The sequence below is a fragment of the Diabrotica undecimpunctata genome, chromosome 2 (genome assembly GCF_040954645.1).
Source record: "Diabrotica undecimpunctata isolate CICGRU chromosome 2, icDiaUnde3, whole genome shotgun sequence".
Taxonomy (NCBI): domain Eukaryota; kingdom Metazoa; phylum Arthropoda; class Insecta; order Coleoptera; family Chrysomelidae; genus Diabrotica; species Diabrotica undecimpunctata.
Genome location: NC_092804.1, coordinates 85,173,566 through 85,199,221, shown reverse-complemented (window position 1 = coordinate 85,199,221; position 25,656 = coordinate 85,173,566). Strand labels below are relative to the sequence as shown.

Genomic DNA, 25,656 nt, shown 5'->3' with positions numbered 1-25,656 from the left:
TATGTTACGATAATTATGGCGTATAAAACTGTAAATATATTATGACTAATATCTTTTCTGTTCTAGTTATTCCGGCGCTCAGTTGAAAAACTAGTTTCAGCCGTCGACTGCCCTCTAGTCCCTTCGCCGAAATACCAGTCTATTCGATGGGGTCCCGTTCTAATGAAGAAGGTTATCGATCCTTCTAGATAACGGCATTTTATGTATATAAATGGGACATTTTATTTAAGGAAAACAGTTAATTTTGAAGATCGCGCTGCATAAATTAAAATGTAACGCCCGTATTACAATAAATTGTATAATTGTTCATGTAAATAAATTAGTGATAAAGACATTAATAAATGTATAAGTGTTATAAATAGAACCTTTGATAAATAAATGAAAACAATAAATTAGAAGAATAATTAATAAAAACGTAACAGTGGTGTCAGAAGTAAAATTGTGAAAATGACTACGATTTATGAGCTCACAGTGACGAACTTAAGAAGACATCTCGAGGACAGAGAATTAGCTTCTACCGGAAAAAAGGCTGAGTTAGTCCAACGACTAAAGAACGCTTTGCAGGAAGAAGAGTTGGACCCAGAGACATATATTTGAAGATGATGCTGTCCTCTTGTCGATTTCGAAAGTTTCTGGTGACATCGCATCATTAGAGAACAAAGTTTTTCTGGTGATATCGCATCATTAGAGAACAAAGTGTCTGGTGACATTGCATCATTGGAGAACAAAGTTTCTGGCGATATTTTGAAAGTTTCCGGCGACATTGCTTCATTAGAAAACAAAGTTTCTAACGAGATTTCTTCTATGGAAAGTAAAGTTTCTGCTAACATCTCTAAAGTAACTTCTGAGATGTCTGCCCTCGACGATAGAATATATTCGTTAAAAAACCAAGTTGCTGCCGATATGTCGGCCTTCGAAGAAAAGATGAAAGAGATGGAAAGGAAGATGAAAGAAACAAGGACAGCAGAGAGAGGAAACAATCCGATTACAGTAGAGACAAAAGAAGACGAGACGAAATGTAAGTTGGAAATCTGGCCGAAATTTGAAGGAAGTGATGATGATCTAAAAAAGAAAAGGCTGTGAACCAGACTATCGCTCTTAGAGGAGATGCCTTAGATGAGCTTTAGACCATAGCCGTAGAAGAGACGGATGATTTCGAACAACTTAAGAAGAGGTTAAATATGCGATATGGCCACGAACATTTGGAGCATGTATATCAGTCACAGCTTAAAAATCGTAGACAGAAGAAAGATGAGGCTCTTCAAGAATATGAGGTAGATATTGCCAGATTAGTACGATATGCTTATCCAACAGCTCCCGAAGACATGATGGAAAAATTGGCCGTTCAAACGTTTATTGATGGTCTTCGTGATCATGAAATGCAGAGAACACTGCGATTAGCTCGTCACAAGACGCTGGTTGATGTCCTATCCGCCGCCCTCGAATACGAGCCAGCTACGCAGGCCTCTGGCGGGTACAGTAAAGTTAGGACTGTAAAAGAGGAAGGAGATGAAGATAAACTTGACCAGCTCGTTAATATGATGAAAAGCATGACATACAAGAAAACGAAGACCATAAAATCAAGAAACTCACCATCAGGAAAACCAGAACGAGTCGGCTTTAGGGGAGCAGCTTCGACCCGGAACTTTTCCAAAGACCCTCTTATACTAATAGCCTCTTTGAAATGTCGTGAAGATAGTGTCTATGTAGATGGAGACATAAATGGTAAAAAGCATACGTTGTTGGTGGATACCGGAGCGACCAGAACCATTATACGCCCGACAGTTATAAACAACCGAAAGAAACTGTTACCAACGAGGTTGCGACTTCGGACCGCTACAGGTGAAAATGCCGAAAATGCCAACATTCATGGAGAAATCCAGGTACAATTGGGAATTGGAGCAGAAAAGTTCGTCCATACTGTTATAGTTGCTGACATCGAAGAGGATGTTATATTAGGAATGGACGTAATGAATATGCATGGATTCCAATTGGATTTTAAGAATAAGGTAATCAAAGTTGGCAACGAGGAGGTATTTCTTCATCCACATAATGACAACACTGTGCAAGCAGCCATTAAGGAAGATACATTCGTGCCTGCGAGAAGCAAAACAATCATATTAGCGCGACTACAGGGAATTGTAGACGAAGGAACACCTGTTATGATGGAGCCTTGGAAGCACGACGATGAGGTTGGCCGTGGAATCATAATTGGAAAGGAATTGGTGATTTCGGCTAAAGAAATTCCTGTGAGACTTGTCAATGTCAACGACTACCCAGTGACCATCAAGAAAGAGACAAAAGTAGGAACTTGTGTACCTGTGACATCCATAATCCGTCAGGCGACAACATCTGATAATTCCAACGACAAATTCGACCAAATGGTTGCAGTTGCAGGACAGTCTTTAAATCAGATAAAGAAAAGGGAATTAAGGGAATTTCTTCGGTAGTATCGTACTATTTTTGTACCGAAAGGAGGAAAGACGTGAAGAACAACCGTTGTTAAGCATAAAATTAATACTGGTAATGCTAAGCCAATTCGTCAAACAGCTCGACGATTACCACAGGCGAAAAGAGAGGAAGCTGAAACGATTGTTCAGGAAATGAAGAAACACGGGGTGATAGAACCTTCTACGAGCCCATGGGTCTCTCCGGTGGTCCTGGTTAAGAAAAAAGACATAACGACGAGGTTCTGTGTGGATTATCGTTTGCTGAACAACGTTGCCAAGAAAGATAGTTATCCTCTGCCTCGGATCGACGATACGTTGGACACATTGGCTGGAAGTAAATTGTTTTCTACTTTGGATCTGAAGTCTGGATACTGGCAGGTAGAAATGGACCCAGTAGATAAATAGAAGACAGCCTTCACCACAGGATCTGGATTGTGGCAATTCAATTTCAGGCTTATGAAAAATGTGTTGAGAGGGTTATCTTGGAAAACATGCCTGGTTTACCTAGATGACATAAGCGTCTTGGCAAAGGCATTTGAAGATCATCTGAAAAATTTAGAAAACGTTTTTAATCGACTTAAAGCTTCCCGATTGATGTTAAACCCCAAGAAGTGCCAGCTATTTCAAGGTAAAGTCAATTATCTGGGTCATATAGTCAGTAAAGAGGAAGTGGCCATGGATAAGGAAAAAATCGATTCCATTCAGGAATGGCCAGTACCAACGGACAAACATCAAGTGAGAAGTTTCCTTGGACTATGTACTTACTACCGAAGGTTTATTAAGAAGTTTACAGATATCGCTAAGCGACTTACAGTGGAAGCAAGAGATTACTGCTGGGATACAGACTGCCAAAATGCCTTTGAGACTTGAGAAAAAGCATTTAATCACTGCACCAATTTTAGGGTATCCGCTGCCAGAAGGAGAGTTCATCTTAGATACAGATGCAAGTAATGTGAGAATTGGAGGAGTGCTGTCTCAGATTCAAGGAGGACAGGAACGAGTCCTCGGATATTTTAGTAAAGTTCTTTCAAAACCTGAGCGGAATTATTGCGTCACGAGAAGAGAACTTCTAGCAGTAGTTAAATCAGTAGAGCACTTCTATCAATACCTCTATGGAAGGTTTTAATCATAACCGACCATGCCGCTCTTAAGTAGTTGATGCAGTTTAAGAATCCAGAGGGTCAGATAGCCAGATGAATCGAACGACTCCAAGAATACGATTTCAAGATTGAGCACCGGGCCGGAGTTAGCCACAGAAACGCTGATTCTCTTTCCAGAAGGCCATGTCCAGCGGAGTGTTCCCATTGCAACAAAACGGAATCCAAGAAAGCAGCAGTGCTAAGAATAACGATCTTTAACGACGACTGGACGCCTACCAAGATAAAGAAAGAACAAGAGAGAGATCCAGTTGTCCAGAAAATTCAAAAATGGAAAGAGGAAAACCGTCGACCACCTTGGAAAGAAATATCAAACCAATGCTCAGTAGTTAAGACGTATTGGGCCCAGTGGGACTCATTTATCCTGGAAGATGGCTTCCTCAAACGAGTACTGGAAAATGATGACGGTTCAAAGAAGAGAAGACAGTTGGTGATCCCAAAAAGCAGAATAGCTGAAGTACTTCGTCAGTTACACGACAGTCCATCAGGAGGGCATTTTGGTGTAAAGAAAACCCTTCAGCGAATTCGGGAACGGTTTTATTGGATGAACAGTTCCGACGACGTAAAAGATTGGTGTAAGAAATGTACTATTTATGCTATTAGTATGGCCTTAGTAATGGGCCTTACTGAAAAAGGAAAGCTCCTATGAGACAATATAATGTTGGAAGCCCGTTTGAAAGAATAGCTTTGGACATCGCTAGGCCATTTCCAGAAAGTGAAAATGGAGGCAAGTACATGTTGGTAGTAATGGATTACTTCACTAAGTAGGTCGAGATTTACGCACTTCCAGACCAGAAGGCCGCCACCGTTGCAGATAAGTTGATCCAAGAATATATCAGCCGATTTGGAGTGCCTTTGGAGATCCATAATGACCAAGGCAGGAACTTCGAAAGCGATCTATTCCAAGGAATATGTGATAGACTAGACATGAATAAAACAAGAACTACCGCGTATCACCCGCAATCGGATGGTATGGTAGAACGAATGAATAGGACAGTTGGCAAGTATTTGACAAAGATGGTGTCCAATCATCAGTGAGACTGGGACCAATATCTTCCGTTCTTCACAATGGCCTACAGATCTGCTATTACCGAATCAACAGGCCAGACACCAGCCAAAGCCCTATTCGGACGCGAAATGCGACTACCTTGTGATCTAGAGTTTGGGTGTCGACCTGGAGAAGATGTAGCAGGTGAAGATTATGTGATCGAATTACGAAGAAAAATGGACGATGTACATGAGTTGGTCCGTTCCCATCTTCAGATCGCTAGCGACCGAATGAAGAAACGGTACGATACACAAGCTGAAAAGGGTTGCTTTAAGAAGAACGACAAAGTCTGGCTCTATAATCCCAAGAAGCGAAAAGGTTGTTCTCCCAAATTGTAGCAGTTTTGGGAAGGCCCATACTTAATTATGGAGAAGATCAACGATGTCAGCTACCGAATAAGCAAGATTCCGAGGGGAAAACCGATGATAGTACACTATAACCGGCTGGCGTCTTACGAAGGTGACCACGTCGTAGATGAAGAAGTGGAAGTAAACCAAGTCCAAGATGTGTCTGACCTCATGTTTGAGGAATTCATGGGTGCCTATGGAGGTACCGGTAAAGCCAGACATGGTGTTACCACTGAAGAAAAGCAAGATCTACTCGCGCTCCCCGATGACTACTCGCTGGCCCTTACCATCCCGGCCATTATCAAAGACGCACCAGGGTTGGCATCCATCTTTCGAAGGAAGTTTGGCGAGTTGCAGAACTTCAATGAAAAGTGCCAGCTCCTGGGAAAGCCTTGAAACTCCAAGAAGCATCACGTTACCTTTTCTACCTGGTAACAAAAGACACTGCCCGAGACCAACCTACCTACCGAGATGTATGGGAGGCCTTACTTCAATTAAGAGAGCACGTACTAGAGTCCGACGTGCAAAAGTTAGCCATGCCAAAGTTAGAGTGCCGCCAATTAGATTGGAGGGTTATCCGAAGTATGGTGGAGGAGATCTTTAGAGATACCGAAGTCCAGGTGTTAGTCTGTTGCAATCCGCATAGTTACTGGTGCGGAGAGAAAACCGTCCCTTCTCAATTTTATACAACTGGAAGTTGTAAAAGAGGGTCCAGTTGTCGATACCAGCATACCGTTCCAGTTCCAGTCCCGACAAGGTTCCAGGAGGAACCATCTTTCAAGAGGGGGGCCATGTTACGATAAATATGGCGTATAAAACTGTAAATATATTATGAATAATATCTTTTATGTTCTAGTTATTTCGGCGCTCAGTTGAAAAACTAGTTTCAGCCGTCGACCGCCTTCTAGTCCCTTTGTCGAAATACCAGTCTATTCGATGGGGTCCCGTTCTAATGAAGAAGGTCATCGATCCTTCTAGATAACGGCATTTTATGTGTATAAATGGGACATTTTATTTAAGGAAAACAGTTAATTTTGAAGATCGCGCCACGTAAATTAAAATGTAACGCCCGTATTACATTAAATTGTATAATTGTTATGCAAATAAATTAGTAATAAAGACTTTAATAAATTTATAAGTGTTATAAAGAGAACCTTTAATAAATAAATGAAAACAATAAATTAGAAGAATTAATAAAAACGTAACAATAATTTAGTAAATTAAATTTTTTTTGTGCAAACTACCAGTAGTTTTTATTAAATCAAATTTCATAACACAGAGCTTGTCTACTTCGGATGGAATGACATTAATTCAAAATAAATGGTAAAAGATTAACAAGACAAATACATGGCAATGGGAGAAGAAAATCCAAATTTAAATAAAATAGTCCAATTAGACAATGTCGTAATCCTTCGAATTAGTCCAGTTTGTAAAATTCAATATGTCGTTAGCCACCATTAACGAGAAAAAAACAATAGTATATACTAATTAGAACGTAATACGACATTAATCTAGTTAACAATAATTACAATTTTTTAGATTTGGTTTGAATGACATGGAACAATTTTTGGTCTCTCTAAAATTAAGGTCAGTTACAACATATTGCAGTTATTGCGATGATATAATAAAAATATATACATGAGACACATACAGGTTGATTGATTAGTGTGATAAAGCTCAGTAGATCCGCTATAATAATAAATACCAATAAAAGTGATTACCAAAAATTATAGTTATAATTATAGTCAGATTAAAAAATTAGTTAGTTTTACAGGGTGTTCGATGACATAGTGGCAGACCATCACAATATAAAGTTTTATTATGCAATACAGGGTATTTACAAATTTATAACTATGAAGATCTTATTAAGTTCAACTCCCTGTATAGTTAAAAAGAAGCACAATAAAACTCATCTATTGCTGCCATATTTTTTTACCGATTGTCAAAATTTTCAAAAATGATTGATACTGCTTATTTTCTTTATATCGAATACAGGGTGAGTCAAAACGCAAGTACATTATTTTCTCAGTAATTTTAAATGAAACACCCTGTAATTTATGTCACTATAGAAAAGTTGCATTACCATACTTCAATTTTGATTTAATATTTTCTATGTCTAAATTTACTAGTTTTTGAGATATTTTGATTTTTTAAAGCAAATTATTAATTAGGTGTCTAAATTTTTATAAGTTTTAAGTAAACCGTGACTAAATTGTCGAAAACTGACTTTTACTAAATTATTTTTAATATTTAATTATACGAGTCACTTACATTACGAAGTATTTGTACACTAACACTTTGAAACACATTACTTGTTCTATCTTTCATCTTATCCCTTGTTGGAGGTATTTTATAAACTTCATTCTTAACGTAACCCCAAAAAATAAATGCATTTTATTAAATTATGGTGATCGGGGTGGTCATGCTACTAGTTGATTTCTTCCAATCCATCTATCAGAAAACTGATCGTCAAGTGTTTGGAAAAGTATCAAGACTGATTTAAATATTTTATTTTTAATATTCAGAATATGACCTTATTTAGTTTTAAATCTTTTATTCAATCATAGTATATTAGCTAAGTATAATATGGCTTTAGTTCATCCTTTAAATTCTCGAACTCAAATTGGCTGATTAATTATTGTCAAGTTCTGAGAATTCACTTGTCTGAAAACAACATGTTTTTGGGAAACATTTATCAACCCAAACACTTCAGAGTCCTTAAGGAAACGTACCCATTCTTTGTGTAGAAAATTTAAAATGCCACTTTAAGCTTAATTTACGGCTATTCACGGAGGTCCTAAGAACAGAAGAACCACCCCAATGGATTTGCGTACATACATATTTTGTTTCGTATGATCGGCCACTTTACAACAACCTCTCATCGTGAACAGAAGCAAGCAAACCAGCATCGGGTGTGCATCCCATTTTTACCCTTAGACCTTAGACTCCGAGCGAGGCCCAACCACAGACAAAAGGTAAGTGAATCTCATATAGAATTGACAATAAGATATTAAATCTGCCAATTGTTATTTGAATTGCATTTTATTTTACATATCTATTTACGAACATTTGCTATTTTTCGCTAATTTACTTACAAACAAATTATTTCATTTTTTCGTTATTATTATTTATCGATTATCATTTAACCAGCGACCTCATTAAGTTTTATACAAAACATTTGGTCCTTCGAGCCGGATGATAAATAATTATAACTTCAATTCATTTTGTTTCATTTAATTAATTGTTTTTTTTTTAATTTAACTTTGATTCGGTCCTTCAGCATTATTTTTAGACTTAATTTACATAATTAAATTTGGTCATATTTACGTAACAATTTTTAAATTTATTTCGACTTTTATAATTTATAATATCAATAGGTACTTTTATATTACACATTTTGACTTATATTACATATATTAATTATTCATATATATGAACTTTTATGATTTATTAACGTTGTATTACATTTTTACATTTTTTTTTGTGTTGATTTTATGAATTATTTTTATTCTACTTTTATCATTCTTTCAACTCATTCTCTACGTCTAGCGTAATAATTTAAACACAGTTCCTTTGATTTCTTTCGTTACGATACCTTTTGTTAGTTACCTTTTTATCGATACTTCACTTGTTTGTTCAGAATTTTGTCTGAAACCAAGTAGCGCATTTCTCTTCTTTCAATCTAGGGCATTTGTTTAGTGTTCGATTTGCTTAATTTTGTTTGCATTGTCGACTTTTTCGTTTCTTTTACCTTACAATGTCCAGCAAAATAAACAAAGCCAACTTGGCGCGTCAAACAGCGTATTCTAGATTGAGGGAAGCCCATGAGGCAGGCATTCAAGCCTCAAGGGATGATACTGTCAAATCGTTATTCTTAGCCAGGGCAGAGGAAATCGATGCTATTTAACAAGAATTCGAATAGGGTAGGGAAAATAATAAGTTTAGGGTAGCCGCCGATCAGGCATACTACGGAGTAAAATCCATCAAGAGTGATTTTTTAATTAGGGGTTCGTCTTCTTCTTCGAATATCTCCTCACATTCCAATGCACAATCTTCAAGGCCTTCAGTTAGACTTCCAAAGCTTAATATACCCACATTTTCAGGCAATTTTCGAGATTGGCATAGTTTCTTTGACCTATTTAACAGTTTAATTCATCACAATCACGATTTGTCCGATGTGGAAAAATTCCGGTTTCTTATTACGTCTATTAGTCAAGAACCTTTGGCTCTTATTAAAGGCATTCCCCTGACCGATGCAAATTATCAGATTGCTTATGAGATTCCAGGGAAAAGGTATCAGAATAAACGAATTCTTGCTACCCAATATTATAACGATATTTTCAACGCTTCGGTTATTAAAAATTCCACTTCTTCTAATTTAAGAAATCTCTTAAATACTTTCACGGAAAATGTTGCTGCTTTACGTGTTCTTGATTTCCCGGTTGAGCAATGGGATTTCCTATTATTCAATATGTTGTCGAACAAATTGGACAATAAAACTCGTACAGATTTTGAATTAGAAAACAGTCGAAGCTGTGACATTCCCACTTACAGGCAATTGATTTCATTTCTAGAACGACAATGTATAGCTTTGGAATCTGTTCAGTTTAATTCATTAACCCTTTCTACCCAGTCTCACTCGCGATCATTTGCTCATCATTCTAATAAAAAACCGTTTACATCTAGTTTCGTCAGTGCCACCAATCGAACGAAGGTAACTTATCAAGGGGGTAAATGTGTCTTGTGTTCTAATGTTCACCCTTTATATAGATGTTCATCCTTTCTCGCTAAAACGACGCAAGAACGTATCTCGTTAGTTAAACGCCATAATTTATGCTTCAACTGTTTGGGTACATCTCATCCCGTCGTGAACTGTAATTCTTCGGGAACATGTAGGGTTTGCCAATCACGACATCACACTGTTCTTCATTTCTACCCAAGTTCCAACGAATCTTGTTTATTCAGTCAACCGCCTCCTCAAATTCCAACTTCTAATGAGAATCACAACCCTACATTAGAGACGCCTCAAACCTCAACGTCTAGTTTTGCGCCGAAGTCTCTAATAAACGCTAACCTTTCCACACAATCACGTTTAACATTCTCGTCTGTATTATTATCAACATGTTTGATACACATTAAAGATGTCTACGGTAATTTTCAGAAAGTTCGTATCCTACTGGATACAGGCTCGATGGCTAATTTTATTTCAGATAGTTGTTTTCGGCGCTTAGGTCTTTCCCGTAATAATTTATCAATCCCAGTGGAAGGTCTAAACGGAATGTCGACGTGTACCACTCAGGGTACCACGTTCTGTCATATTAAACCGTGTGATCGTGACGGCCCGATCTTCTCGTTGGACGCAATCATTGTGAAAAAGGTGTGTTCAAATCAACCTAAGGTATTTATCAATCCTCACGATCTTATTCATATACGTGATCTGAAATTAGCAGATCACACATTCTATCAACCTGGTCCGATAGACATGATGATAGGTGCTGAATTAGTTCCTCTCTTTTTAAAGTCTGGTCGAATTCTTGGCGAACCAAACCAACCTGTTGCTTTAGAAACCATTTTCGGTTATGTGCTTTCGGTTAAGGGCGAGTCTCTACGAATCTTTCAAATTGTAATTTTACCGCTTTACATACGTCTATGGATACAAACATAGATAGTCTTTTACAAAGGTTTTGGGAAGTCGAAAATATATCTAAACCTGTCATTTTGTCCCATGACGATCAAGTGTGTGAAAATATTTATAAGACATTTACTTTCCGAGAGTCAACAGGCAGATTTTCTGTTCCTCTACCGTTTCGACAACCCAATCCTGTCTTTTGCGATACTTATTCTCAAGCATATCGTCGTTTTTGCATGTTAGAGAATCGTTTTAAGAAAATTCCGGATCTCAAAGAAAAATATGTTGAGTTTATGAATGAATATATTACTTCCCAACATATGGTCCCGGTTCCTGAATCCGATTTTAAATCGCCTACCTCGTATTATTTTGCTCATCACGCAGTTTTCAAAAAACAACTTGTTAATTCGTCTCTTGTTTCCAAAATTCGTGTTGTCTTCGACGCCAGTCTACGTGACGTTCGAGGTGTGTCTCTCAATGATACTTTATATACAGGTCCTAAGCTTCAAAAGGACATCTCTTCGCTTTTACTTAATTTTCGATATTTTCGTTACTGCTTCACGTGCGATATAAAGCAAATGTATCGACAAATTAACGTAAACAGAGAATTTTGGAATTATCAAAGAATTCTCTGGAGGTCGGATTCTTCTAAACCTCTCCATGAATACTTTTTACGTACTGTTACGTACGGTGTTTCTTCTTCACCTTATCTCGCATTAAAAACCTTACAAGAGTTAGCTGAGTCGGCAGAGTCTCGTTTCCCTAATGCTTCACAAGCTTTAACGCGACATTTTTATATTGACGACGGTCTATTAGGAAGTGATTCTCTGTCATCTACCCGCTCTCTACAGTTAGAGCTCATTCAACTTTTAAAGCTCGGGGGTTTTGAGCTAGGCAAATGGGCCAGCAACCATCCCAGTCTACTCCAAGATTTTGGCTCCGATATTCTGACATCTTGTTCGTTTGATAAAGAGGAACCTTCCGTTATTAAGGTGCTAGGCCTGAAATGGGACCCGTCGACTGACGTCTTTTCTTATTCTTACTGTCCCCTTGACAAAACTTGTACAAAGCGGGCTATTCTTTCGGAAATTAGTCGTATTTTTGATCCTCTTGGTTTCATCTCCCCGTGTCTTTTAAGGGCCAAACGTCTGCTACAACAGTTGTGGCAATCCAATGTATCTTGGAATGATGAACCACCTGAACAAATACAACAGGTATGGCATCAGTTTAAAACCAAGTTACCTGACCTTGCAAACATTCAAATCCCTAGACACTTCGGCTTTAATAAATCTTCTAAAGTTGAGATTCATGGATTCTGCGATGCTTCAGAGTTAGGATACGCCAGCGTTGTATATTTCCGATTTAGTACTTCTGATAAATTTGAAACTGTACTTGTGTGTGCTAAATGTCGAGTTTCTCCTCTGAAGACACAATCTATTGCAAGATTGGAACTGTTGGCAGCTGTATTGCTGGCGGATCTAGTCGCCTTCATTAAAGAGTCGTTTAAGCATATTTTTTCTTTTTCCGATATTCATGTTTGGTCAGATTCCACGATTGCTCTTACTTGGGTTAATTTTCCTCCGCATAAATGGAAAACCTTTATTGCCAATCGAGTAAGACACATACAAGAACTTATACCATGTTCTTCTTGGCATTATGTGCCATCTAACCAAAACCCTGCTGATTGTGCTAGTCGTGGTTTGACACCGGCACAACTACTACAATTTTCACTCTGGTGGCGTGGTCCTGATTTTCTTTCGAAGTCAAGGGAGTGTTGGCCCTCTCAAGTTAATTTTCACTCCTCCCACTTCACGGAAATGTTAGAAGAAAAATTGCCCACTGTATTATCATTGATACCGGTCATTTCGGATAATATCATCTCTACTTTACTTTCAAAATTTTCATCCCTGATAAAAATTCAGAAAGTCATGGTTTACGTCTTAAAATTCGTGGCTAAACTTCAAAGAAAAAACAATGCTGCATCTTTCGATTCCCTGAACAGTCATTTAGAGATGGAATCTGCGTTACGATACATTGTTAAGCACGTACAAGCTGACGTTTTTTCGGATATTTTCCTCAAAATTCAACAAAATTCGCTGTTACCCAAACCTTTTCGTAAACTCGCACCCTTTATTGATGAATATGGTCTTTTGAGAGTAGGAGGTCGATTACAAAAGTCTCGGTTGTCTTTTGATGTAAAACATCCATTGCTATTACCCAAAACTCATCGTCTCACCGATTTAATCATCGAATGGACTCATCAAACGTATCTGCACCCTGGTTTAAAGGCTATGCTTTATTTATTGCTTCAACGTTTTTGGATTCTGTCTCCGAAAAGTGCCATTCATCGCTGTTTGTCGAAGTGCATTCGTTGTTTTAGATGCCGACCTAAATCTTACAACCCCTTTATGGCAAACTTGCCAACTGTCCGAGTTACTCTGTTACGTGCTTTCCTGTCTGTTTGTGTGGATTTTGCAGGACCATTCTCGTTATTAATGTCCAAACATAGAGGTGCAAAAACATATAAAGGATATGTTTGTGTATTCGAGTGTACGAGTACAAAGGCCATTCATCTGGAAGTAACTTCAAATCTTAGTTCTGAGTCCTTTTTGGCTGCCTTTCGTAGATTTGTATCTCGACGCGGTAAGTGCCTAACCATTAGGAGTGATCAAGGTACCAATTTTAAGGGAGCCAGCAACCAAATCATTAAACTAGCTCAATCTGCTGCTGAGACTCTTTCTATTACCTGGGATTTTAATCCACCCGGTGCCCCTCATTTTAATGGGTTAGCCGAGGCTGGGGTCAAATCATTCAAGAACCATATGTATCGTGTTTTGGGTAGACAAATTTTGACTTATGAAGAGTTCTATACTCTTATGACTCAAATCGAGGCAGTTCTTAACTCCCGTCCTTTGTGTGCAGCAAGCTCTGACCCTAATGACTTGCAGGCACTGACTCCTGGTCATTTTTTAGTTTTTGAACCCTTAGTGGATTCAATTCCCGATCCAGATCTAAGCGCTTTAAAGATTAACCGTCTGAATCGTTGGCAGTTAATCCAAAGGATAAGAGGGAACTTTTGGAAAAGATGGTCTAAAGAGTATATTCATTCTCTTCAAGAGCGATCTAAATGGCATAGTCCAACCCCATCTCTCATTAAAGGTTCTCTAGTCCTCATAAAAAATGAACAACAGCCTCCTCTTCGCTGGCAATTGGCCAGAATCATTGAGTTGCATTACGGCACCGACGGTATTGTACGCGTTGTTAGTCTGAGGACAGCTTCAGATGGCATCCTACAACGTCCGGTGGTCAAGATCTGTCCACTACCTATTTGTTAACAACTATATTTCTCTTCATTTCTATTGCTATTATAGTAATAGTTAAGTGTTTGTTTTTTATCCTTATCATTGTAGTTGTTTTTAAAAACATTCGTTATGGGGCGGAGAATGTTTGGAAAAGTATCAAGACTGATTTAAATATTTTATTTTTAATATTCAGAATATGACCTTATTTAGTTTTAAATCTTTTATTCAATCATAGTATTAGCTAAGTATAATATGGCTTTAGTTCATCCTTTAAATTCTCGAACTCAAATTGGCTGATTAATTATTGTCAAGTTCTGAGAATTCACTTGTCTGAAAACAACATGTTTTTGGGAAACATTTATCAACCCAAACACTTTAGAGTCCTTAAGGAAACGTACCCATTCTTTGTGTAGAAAATTTAAAATGCCACTTTAAGCTTAATTTACGGCTATTCACGGAGGTCCTAAGAACAGAAGAACCACCCCAATGGATTTGCGTACATACATATTTTGTTTCGTATGATCGGCCACTTTACAACAACCCCTCATCGTGGACAGAAGCAAGCAAACCAGCATCGGGTGTGTATCCCATTTTTACCCTTAGACCTTAGACTCCGAGCGAGGCCCAACCACAGACAAAAGGTAAGTGAATCTCATATAGAATTGACAATAAGATATTAAATCTGCCAATTGTTATTTGAATTGCATTTTATTTTACATATCTATTTACGAACATTTGCTATTTTTCGCTAATTTACTTACAAACAAATTATTTCATTTTTTCGTTATTATTATTTATCGATTATCATTTAACCAGCGACCTCATTAAGTTTTATACAAAACATCAAGTTTATATTGAATCAATGCATTATGGTGAACAGGAGCACCGTTATGCAAAAACCATATTTGTTTACGTATACGAAATGGAACGTCTTCAAATAATATGGACAATTGATTTAATGAAAAATTTAAATACATTTCACCATTTAGAGTTTATTTAAAAAATATGGTCCCAGGACATGGTTACCAACAATACCTCCCCAAATGTTTCTGAGTCCAAAATGAGTCCATCTAGTTTGACCATGTGTAACTATCTGGTATGGATTAGTTAAGGGATAATAATAAAAGTTACGCCTATTAACAGCACAGTTTTTATAAAATACATAAATCTCCATCTCCATCTCCAAATAATACATTATCGAAGAAATCTCTCTATTAATTTATTTTATTTAAGGCGAACTAGCAAAATACGATTGTCTTTTCAAAATCTTCCTGAATTAATTCTTGGTGCAATTGAATACGGTAAGGGTGCATTCTATTTTTTGCAAGAATTCTTTGCACAGTCTAGCAAGTTAGTTCTTTTTCTTTTGGAATACTCCTTATAACATAATTGACCCAGTGCGATTAAATCTATCGTTTAATTATTCAAAGCTTGCTGTTGTAGGTTGTAACTTGTCAGGAAACCGTTCATGATAACTTTTTGCTGGTAATAACGCAATTTTAATGCATTCTTCTAATATCCAGATTATATCTACCATTTTATCAACAGTAAAATTCATCTTAACTATTTAGTAAGTTTATATACAAACAATTATGGTGAATTGTATTAGACAATTCAGTCATGGCTTACTTAAAATTTGTGATAATTTAGTCACCTAATTAATAATTTGCTTTAAAACATGAAAATATCTCAAAAACTATAAATTTAGTATGGTAATGGAACTTTTCGATAGTAACATAAAATACAGGGTGTTTTATTTAAAATTACTGAGAGAATAATATGCTTACGTTTTGACTCACCCTGTATTCGATATAAAGAAAATAAGCAATATTTAACATTTTTAAAAATTTAGACAATCAATAAAAAATATAGCAACAACAGATCAGTGTTTTTGTGGTTCTTTTTAATTATACAGGAAGTTGAACTTTTATAAAAAAAATTTATAAAAAACTTTGTAAATACTCTATATAACATAACAAAACTTTATGTTGTTGTGATAAGGAAGTGAAGATCATTTCGAATTTAAAATAAAATACAGGGTGTTCTATTAAAAAAAAAACAAAAGTTTGGTCTGCTGCTATGTCATCGAAAACCCTGTAATATTCTAATTCATTTTGTAATGTGAACCATAAATTTTCCTACAATTTCTGTTATTACCTTTTATGGCTATCTATTATTAGAGCGGATCTACTGAGATTTATCACACTTATTAATGTACAGAATAGATGGAGAAGATGCAGATGCGGCAAAAGGTAGCGCGCAGTGTTTCTTTTCATCGTAATAGTTCTTTATTAATTTTAATTCGATTACTCACATAGCAAATGTTACACACTGCTAAGCCAATGAACAACAACTTCCATTGTAATTTACTTCCAGTATAATTGTTTCCCATTTCGATTCTCATCACATACGTTCTTTAACAAAAGTTGCGTTTTCAAAAAATATACACAATATACAATAAGATTTAAAAACTAAAAAAGTAAATTAATAGTCAAATATTTGGCTAAAAATAAAAAAGTACTTTTAAACTAAACTCATCATTTAATGATTTGGTTATCGAGAGCTTTAATTTCTATTATACTTTGAACGCGCTTCTGGTCGGAAGATGAACTAAGATTTTTTTAATTTATTGATTATTCTCAAAGAAAGAATTGCAGATAATCGAGCTGTAAAAGAAATCCAGAGAAAGAAACCGCAAGGAAAAAGGACAAGAGGAAGGTCACGTAAAAGGTAGATAGACGATGTAAAGAACGATCTTAAGACCTCACAAAGGGTTGTAGTGTCATTAAAAGAAGAAGAAGAACAAGAAGAAACAGAAGAAGAAGAAGAGGATTTACTATCTTAACAAAATATTTGATAAAAGCTGAGATGTCGCAAGGAAACAGTTTCAAAACAGTATTAAGAAACCGATATGGACCTACCGTTATTCAAAATTTTAAGAACCTAAATCGCCAACTAAAGCGAACTAATCCTCAGATAAATGATAATCAACATTTTTTAAATTAACTGTTTTAAAAAGTTAAATCCCTAACAAAAAATTAAACTTTACTTTAGTTGTAATATTGTCTCATAATCGCATCCGTAGTTCAACTATAAAAATACACTGTTAACAATAACCTATCATTGACTAGTTGACCCTGCGTTAATTTTCAATAATTTATAAATATCACTTGTCAAATGTCAACACTTCAAATACTGACATACAGAAACTCCTAGAGAACGTGACTAAAGATTGTCAGAAGTACGCAAATTCACCTGCGCAGAGACAATACTTTAAAAATTTGAAAATATTATTGCCATTTAAAGGGGACTTTATTGTATTTATATATATTATATATATATATATATATATATATATATATATATATATATATATATATATATATATATATATATATATATATATATACATAAGTGGGGTATAATCTAATTAGGTGAAGAACAATAATGACTGTTGTTAATGTACTACCGATAATTTTCATGTGTACTATGACTACAAATAATAAATTTACTACTAGTTTACTATTTATTTAGTCACGCACTTGAAGAAATTTTTTAAAAGCATCTGTTTTGTACATTCGATGTTTTATAATATTCAATGTTCATTTATGTAATTGTTTTGGGAAATTTGGGTTTAAATGTTTAACTTAGAATTATGTACCACTTCTGTAGCGCCATCTACAACTTACCGTTAATATTACTGGAAGCGTCGTTATCGTCTTCGTCAGTATCACCACCGTTATTCCCTTTTCTTCTGCCGTTTCGAACGCCGTTAGCTACGGCGTCTCGCTTCGAACTGGAAGCCGCGACGCCACCTCCGCCGTTCTGGATAATTTTCTGATTGTCGTCGTCATCGTCCTCGTGCTGACCATTGCCGTTGGGTGCGCCATCTGTGGTCAAGTTACCTCCTTCTTGACCTGGGATTTCTTCCTCATTGCCCTCTGGGTCATCGATATCTTCGTATTGCTGAAGCCGGCTGCCGGCGCGAGAAGGAGCTACTGACTGAAATAAAAAATTTTATTGATAAAATGTTTTGGAAATAATATCGACGAAGAAGTTTGCAGCAAATATTGCGTGCATGTCTACCCTCATAAATAAATGCATATATTAAATTAAATAAAGTGTTTGGACTACTTTTTAACAATTAGTATTTATCCAGTAGGTACCGTTATGAATTTTAAAAAAGATGAGGTTTTACCATAAGGACAAAACTGTTATTAAAAAGTGCAATTAAACCTTGTTAATGTGTGTTTGCTTTTATCTAATTGTCCCAAATTTGGATAATAATGATTTTTAAAAATCCCAACCTTATAAATGTTCTATCCAACTATAGGAAAATAATGTATTGCACAGACAAAATTCAAAAGAAAGAATGTAAATAGAAATTAAACATTCGTGATGTTGAAAGGAAATAGCTGGTAGAAAAACGTTAAAATAATCTACATTAATAAAAATTGATCACCGAAATGTTTGTACGGGCATCACTTTAATACGACAGCACCAAATGAGATAATTATTTTGTTGTTGTGCTTATTATTATCAGGAGAAGGTTTGTGTAAAAGATAATTTCCAAAAAATTGCGCGGAAAAATAGTTTTTTAGTTTTTTAGTTTTTTTTTTTTTCAATTTTAAATCGCAATGTAGATGGCGACATACTATGACTAACAAAGAAATGCAGTTGTGCGTTCTTTATTACTGTGCTTTAATATAATAAACACCACCTGTATTTAAATTAAATACTGCCCAGGGAAGTTTTATTTAAAGATCCCATTTTTGACGTAACCTGTCAAATTATGTGTAGAGAGAAAAACTCCTCTAACTTCACTTATATTTATATAGCTATTTGATTAAATTTGTTGTGTTTTGTTTGTAAATTAGTAAATCTTCATGATTATTGTTTTAGTTATACCGATAATATTCATAACTATTTCTAACAACTATATTCCTTCATCATTTGCGCCAGCTAAACTAGCTATATTTAATGGTTCTTCCATATCGTAAGATGAGCGTTATAGCTTATAGTATTCTTTAAATAACAATTTAACTAAATTTAACATTTTACTTTTTGAGTGATCTTGTTTTAATTTTTAATCTAGGATTAGGTATATAAGTAACAAATAAGATCTTCTAGGCATTTATAGGTTAGTTTTATATTATACAAAAATATTTAATGTCATTTGTGAAAATAAAACATTCCTTCAACTTCAACATGTTAGGGATAACTCTCTTTTAGACATAAAATATTTGGTACTTTATTAAAGGATCATGTAATAAAGAAGGTTGTCATCTTACGGTTTTAATAACTCTCTAATTTCAGTATTGATAGATTGGCATAACGACATTGCTGTAAGTATTTGTTATTGCGGCTTCAAATAATAACGATGAAGTTTCAACATATCAGACAGGAAGATATGTCAGACATATATATATATATATATATATATATATATATATATATATATATATATATATATATATATATATATATATATATATATATAAAATCATGGACAAAATTATCGAATATTTTGAAATTTTTAAATTTTTTTTGTAGTCACTATTATTTCAAAATAATTTTAGATTACTGATAATATTCATATAGTAGGCTGATGTAGTCAACTGGTTTGAAATATTTTGATGTTTATTTTGACGTTTATTCAGTGGTTAGTGTTATTCGTACATTTTATCCCAATAATCCTTCTTCACGTAATGGAAGAATCCTACTAATTCGGTAATTTTTAGTTTAATTTATTAAGTTTAAATAAATATCGTTTTTATTTAACTAAGATTAAAACAAGGATCCTACCAATTCGACACTGCGATGAAGTCCAAGCAACACATATTGTAATTTTTTACGAAGAGGGATATGAACAAAAAGGTAGCGCACGACGTCTCAGCAGAACGGAATCTATAGTTTCAAATACTCTAAAAGGTACCGCTAAACAGAAAATTTTGTACGAAGGCCTGGTCAAGGACGCCCAAGGTGCACAACCGCAATTGATGACCGTTTTTTGGTTATTAATTCTACACGAAATCGTTCATTGACATCGATGCATCTCAGAAATAAGCTATTAAATGTTAGACAAGTTAATGTGAGTTCACAAACAGTTAGACGAAGATGAAAAGAAGCAAACTTAAAGCCCAGACGCCCCGCCAAAGTTCCACGTCTTCTACAAAATCATAAAGCTCGTCGTTTGGAATTTGCAAGAACACATATTTAGTGGAATATCGTCCACTGGAAAAACGTTCTTTTCACTGATGAGACCAGAATCATATTATGGAAGCCAGGTGGTCAAAACTAAGTCTACAGAAGAGTTCGAGAACGATTCGCTAGCAGCAGTCTCACCCAGACCGTTAGTTTTGGTTTTAGTTAGTTAATGGCATAATTCTTTTACAAAGGCATTAGTTGGGAGGTACGTACCCCACTTGTGGAAGTGATTGGACGGATGACTGGTGATTCTTTAAAACATCCTACAAGATCATGTCTTGTTATATGTTGGTTACATTGGATATGAAAGATTCACGTTAATGCACGATAATGCTCGACGAGATGCCGCTGCCATAGTGAGTAATTATCTTGATGAGGTCCAAATTCGAAGATTGGATTAGCCATCGTCTAGCCCGGATTTAAATCCAATAGAGCACATGTGGGATCACCTAAAACGCAGCATACGACAAAGAAATCCCGTTCCAAATACGATGAAGCAGCTTCGGATTGCTGCACAGGATGAATGGAATGTAATTTCCCAAGGATATGTCCAAAATTCACTTGCAAGCATGCTGAGAAAGATGCAAGCAGTAATAAGAGCTGGAAGGGGAAATACTCGTTACTGATCATGCACTGCTTTCAGTTTAAACCAGTTTAAACAATTTAAATTATCATTTAAGTTTAGAGTAAAATAACCTTATTTAACTAATATTAAACATTTATTTTTTCACAATTTTCTCCGCATAAAAACTTAAAATTGTTCATTAAACATTGTTAAAATAAACTCTATTTTACAATAAACGACTTGCTTGACCAGAATTTATTTTGAAAAAACAAAAAATTGAAAATTCTAAAATATTCGATATTTTTGTCCATGAGTGTATATATATATATATACCTCATGCACCTAACACTCTCTTATGTGCACATCCAGGTGCAAAAAATTCGATCCAAACTAATTTTATAGAGAAGAAGACACATTTTTGGAGATACCACTTGTAGATTGGGCATAATATATTTAAGTAGTAAAATTAAATGTAAATAATAAACACAATTAATGCGAAAAAATAGGTATTGATTTATAAAAATATATGGCATTATTCGAAAATTAAAAAAATGAAAAGTAGCTTTGTAGATAAAAAACCATGGACGTATAAATAAAGATTTATTTATACGTTCATGTAAAAAACAGTTATATCAAAATAATGTTGGTGCAGTTTATTATTAACACCTAGTATGTGTTGCTGGGGCTCATATAATGGCCTGCATGTATCTTGGCATATATGATCGACTGGATTAAGATCGGGGCTGAAAGCTGGCCAATTCATACCGACAATGTCGACGACTATTAAGTATTCGTTGCCGATTCTAGCACTGTGTTAGTATTAATGTCATGGTAATACAAATAAAAATTCTGAACTCAAAACGTTTTAATACCAAACTGGTCTGGTTGTTAAAATCAGTACAATAACAAATTAATTTCTTATAAAAACTGATCTGGTTGTTAAAATCAGTACAATAACAAAGTAATTTCTTGCCGCTTGTCAAAGTTGAACTTTTGACACAAACAAAAATTTCTATTGTTTTTAATAAATGCCACAAAAAAATTAAAAATAATGTACAGAACTTAATAATTGTACCGATAGGAGGGTTTAATTATATTATTAACTAAATTAATATATGCCATATAAGAAGTGCTAAGTTGTAAAAGTCGCAATGAATAGGAAACATGTTATGGATCGAATTTTTTGCACCTGAGTGTATATCGAATTTGAAGTTTCCGCAGGACATATAATGATTTGTGTAGTTTTTCGCGTTTGAATCCGCGTTAAATTATTTTGGTTTCGGCAAGGTCGCACTTGCCATTGTTAAGTCATATAATTTCTGCTTCTTCCTAATGTTCGAGGAGAACTGATTTCTAGCCGCACGTTCTGTTTAAACACCTTTTAGCGTTTCTTGTGATTGTTCCTGTGAGCAAAGTGGGCGGGGTCTTATTCGCTATTTTAATTTCTACGTTTTTCTCTAGAATTGATTTCCACGTACTTGGGAGCCTTTGGCCATAACCTCTGGTATTAAATTTGTTTAAATGTTTTTCGATCTCTATTGCTTCCCTAATTACACGTTTGGTCCTATTTTCGATGTCTTTCATCTTTGACAAACTCACAAACTTTCGATTGTAGACAGGTTGAAAAACTCACCAAGAAAAAACAAATCAAAAAGTTTGAGAAATTAACGCTACAACAACGAACAAAAGAAAACGAACTACCCACAACAGAATCCAGTAATTTAGTTTGCAACTTCTGAAATCTTACTTTAGACGAAGCTACAAATAGTGTCTTTTCCAAAGAGTTCAATTTTAGTACAGCACCGAGACGGATTGCCGTCGAAAATATTATTAGCGAAGTGGAAACCACTATCATTAAACTACCATCAGAAACAGTCAAGATCACTCGACAAGATGTATCACAAATATTAAGAACAGCCAAATCACTGAAAAAGAATTTAGCATACGAAGAAAAGAAAGCCTTGCAAAATATACAAAAAAAAACAAAGATATCATCGTACTTTTGGCCGACAAGTGCAACACTACGGTCATTACAAACATTAAGGACTACGACACACAAATAAAAAACATTCTAAATTACAGTGCATATTAAAAACTCGCATCAGATCCAACAACGTATCTGGAGAAAACTACGAAAACCAAAATATAAGCGTCAAATATCAAGAAAGAATAATAATTCCAGCTCATTCTACGAGAAAAGTCGTCAAGATGTCCAAAACTTTACGATTTACCCAAGGTGCACAAGGCAGGGCAACCATACGACCAACGGTTAGCTTAATCGGATTACTGTTATAACCACCGGCAAAATTTCTGGCTGACCAGCTACAATCCTACGCAGAGGAAGTGGACTCTTACGTCATGAGCGCAAGCCACTTATCGTTTTAAAATATAAAATAAAAATATATTTCCTTATACTTCTCTTAGTGTAGAATAAGTAAAATAGTCATTTCATCAAGTTTGCTCGGGATAGCCGACTCATTGGCGCCACAGCCTCTTGAATAGTTTTCACACCTAAATACAAGAGGCGTAATCTTCACTTTTACGTATCAAGTAGTATTTTATTAGTTCATTCTCACACACCCTTGAGGCATGTGCATTTTAAAACACTCTCAATTCATATATAAAATATTTCTCTACGTCTAAATCGGGCATTTTTCTCATAAATACGGTTTTCTCTTTTACGTGTGATAAAGAAAGAATTATTTGATACTGTATAGTCAGCTAGGGCCGTGTTGAGGCTTCTCTACTCTAAAAATAAGTTAATTATAAATCGATAAACTAAAGGTGATTTTATTTCTCTGGAGCTATATTTGCTCACATTAACAATCCTTATCCTTCAACGGTCACTGAAGAACCAAACCTATGGAGATACATCCACTCGCAAGTCCTTGGAAGTAAGGCTTGGAATCAAAAGATTTCCAACCCTCTTATGTAGGGAGCCAGTTACAAGGCCCCCACATTTCGTGGTCCTATCGAGCACAGATTATTTGATGAAACAGGACTGAAGAAAGAAAAGGATTACACACGCCGGAGAGCCACAGGAAGAAAGAATAATGGTTTCTCGTCCCTAGAAGAAAGATTGCACAAGTTGACCTTCGTTCAAGATTAGACACGTGTGTTTTGTGAAAAGTGCGTTATGTGTTGGTAACCGACAGCGGTAATTAAATTGGATACTTGAAAAACATTTGGTGAGGTTAAAACTCTTTCTATATTTTCTATAGTCACTGCATGCACATGATTTATATTGGTAGATATTTGTCTCGACTTTATTTGTTTATTAATATTTATATTAACTAATGGCTTTGATTTGACAACAGATCTTTCTTCTTAATATCGCTAAAGATAGCTGACAATTATTTATTATACAGATTGTCTCACAGCCCGCTCTCACGAAAAATATTTATTTATCACTCTAGTAAAAATACTCTATTAAAATTAAAATCGCGTCTTAGTTGAAAAAGACATTTACACTAAACAAAATCATTCACTTTTATTTCTCGCTCAGCATATATTTGCAAATAAATTCACTTTTAAATAAAATATGGAAGCTTTAAAGAAAAAGCGCAAATCACTTAAAGCATCAATTACACGTATATCAGAATGGTTTATAGCCAATAAAGATACAGAAAACGAAATACTTGATTTCGAAAATAGGAAAGAAAAACTTTTTAATTTCTTCACACAATATGAACAAATTCAATTAGAAATCGAACAGACTGATGACAGCGACCAACAGTCAGCTGATCGAGCAAATGTTGAAGAAAAATACTTCAACACACTCAAAGGTTTGCAAAGAAAAATAATAGAATTAAATTTAACAGAAAATAAAGTTCCTAGCTCAAATAATAATGCTGTTTCCAGTGCGAGGCTGCCTGAAATTAGCATAAAAACCTTTAGCGGAAATTTCTCAGAATTCAATGAATTTTTTCAACTATTTGAAACTCTGATCACAAACAATTCAAGTTTAAATAATGTACAAAAGTTTATATATTTCAAATCCTTCCTCAAAGGAGAACCTTTAAACTTAGTTAGCAGTATTGAAGTAGTAGATGCAAATTTTGCTATCGCTATAAAAACCCTAAAAGAAAGATATGATGACAAATCACGAGTAATTAGTACTCTTATAAAAAAGCTGTTGAAGTCTCAATCTCTAGTTAAATGCACTCCTCAGGTACTAAGAGATTTTCTTGTACACACGAAGCAAACGCTTCAAGCTCTTAGTAATCTCGAAGTTCCAATTGAACATTGGGACCTCCTTTTAATAGAAATATTTTTAGAAAAAATAGATTTTGCTTCTCACAAGGCTTTTGAATATGAAGTAGGTTCTAAGAATGTTCCAACACTCAAACAATTTTTTGAATTTCTAGAAAAAAGGTGTGATGTTTTAGAGAAACTTAATTACACTGAAACTCAGTCAAAGTTTAATAATAAAGTCACTCAAAAAACTGCTCATATTTCCACTATAAATAATAATAAATCTAGCTATAAAAATTGCATATTTTGTAAACAAACTGGTCATAAAATATATCAGTGTAACTTATTTAAAGACACAAATTCTCGAGAAAGGTTTAATTTTGTAAAGCAAGCACAGCTTTGCAGAAACTGTTTTGGCACTAAGTATTTTACTGATAAATGCATCTCTAAATACACATGTAAAATTTGCAATAAAAAGCACAATACACTTCTGCATGAAGAAAATAATTTTTCTCACACTCATGAAAATAATAATTTCTCACACTCGAAGCAATCAAAGTGCTTCAAATTCACATGATGGTAATCAAAGTCACGCCAATAGGCAACAATCACGCTTTAATGCACCACAAACCTCTCAATCGTCCGCAAGTATACATGGTGATTCACAAACTCGCCATAGTGCACCACATATCTCTCAAAGTCATTTTCATGCTCCTCAAAGGAGTAATAATGCCCAAGTTACTCAAAGAATCAATTC

At 35.1% G+C, this 25,656-nt stretch overlaps 1 protein-coding gene across 2 annotated transcripts in view; it reads right to left on the bottom strand.

The window, feature by feature from the left end:
• DCX-EMAP (Doublecortin-domain-containing echinoderm-microtubule-associated protein) overlaps positions 1 to 25,656 on the bottom strand; it is a 1,094,074-nt gene that overhangs the window by 1,045,133 nt on the left and 23,285 nt on the right. For both annotated transcript variants that reach the window (XM_072521390.1, XM_072521389.1), the window contains exon 2: positions 17,623 to 17,935. In XM_072521390.1, coding sequence (XP_072377491.1) covers positions 17,623 to 17,935 — 313 coding nt within the window. The remainder of the gene's footprint in view (positions 1 to 17,622; positions 17,936 to 25,656) is intronic.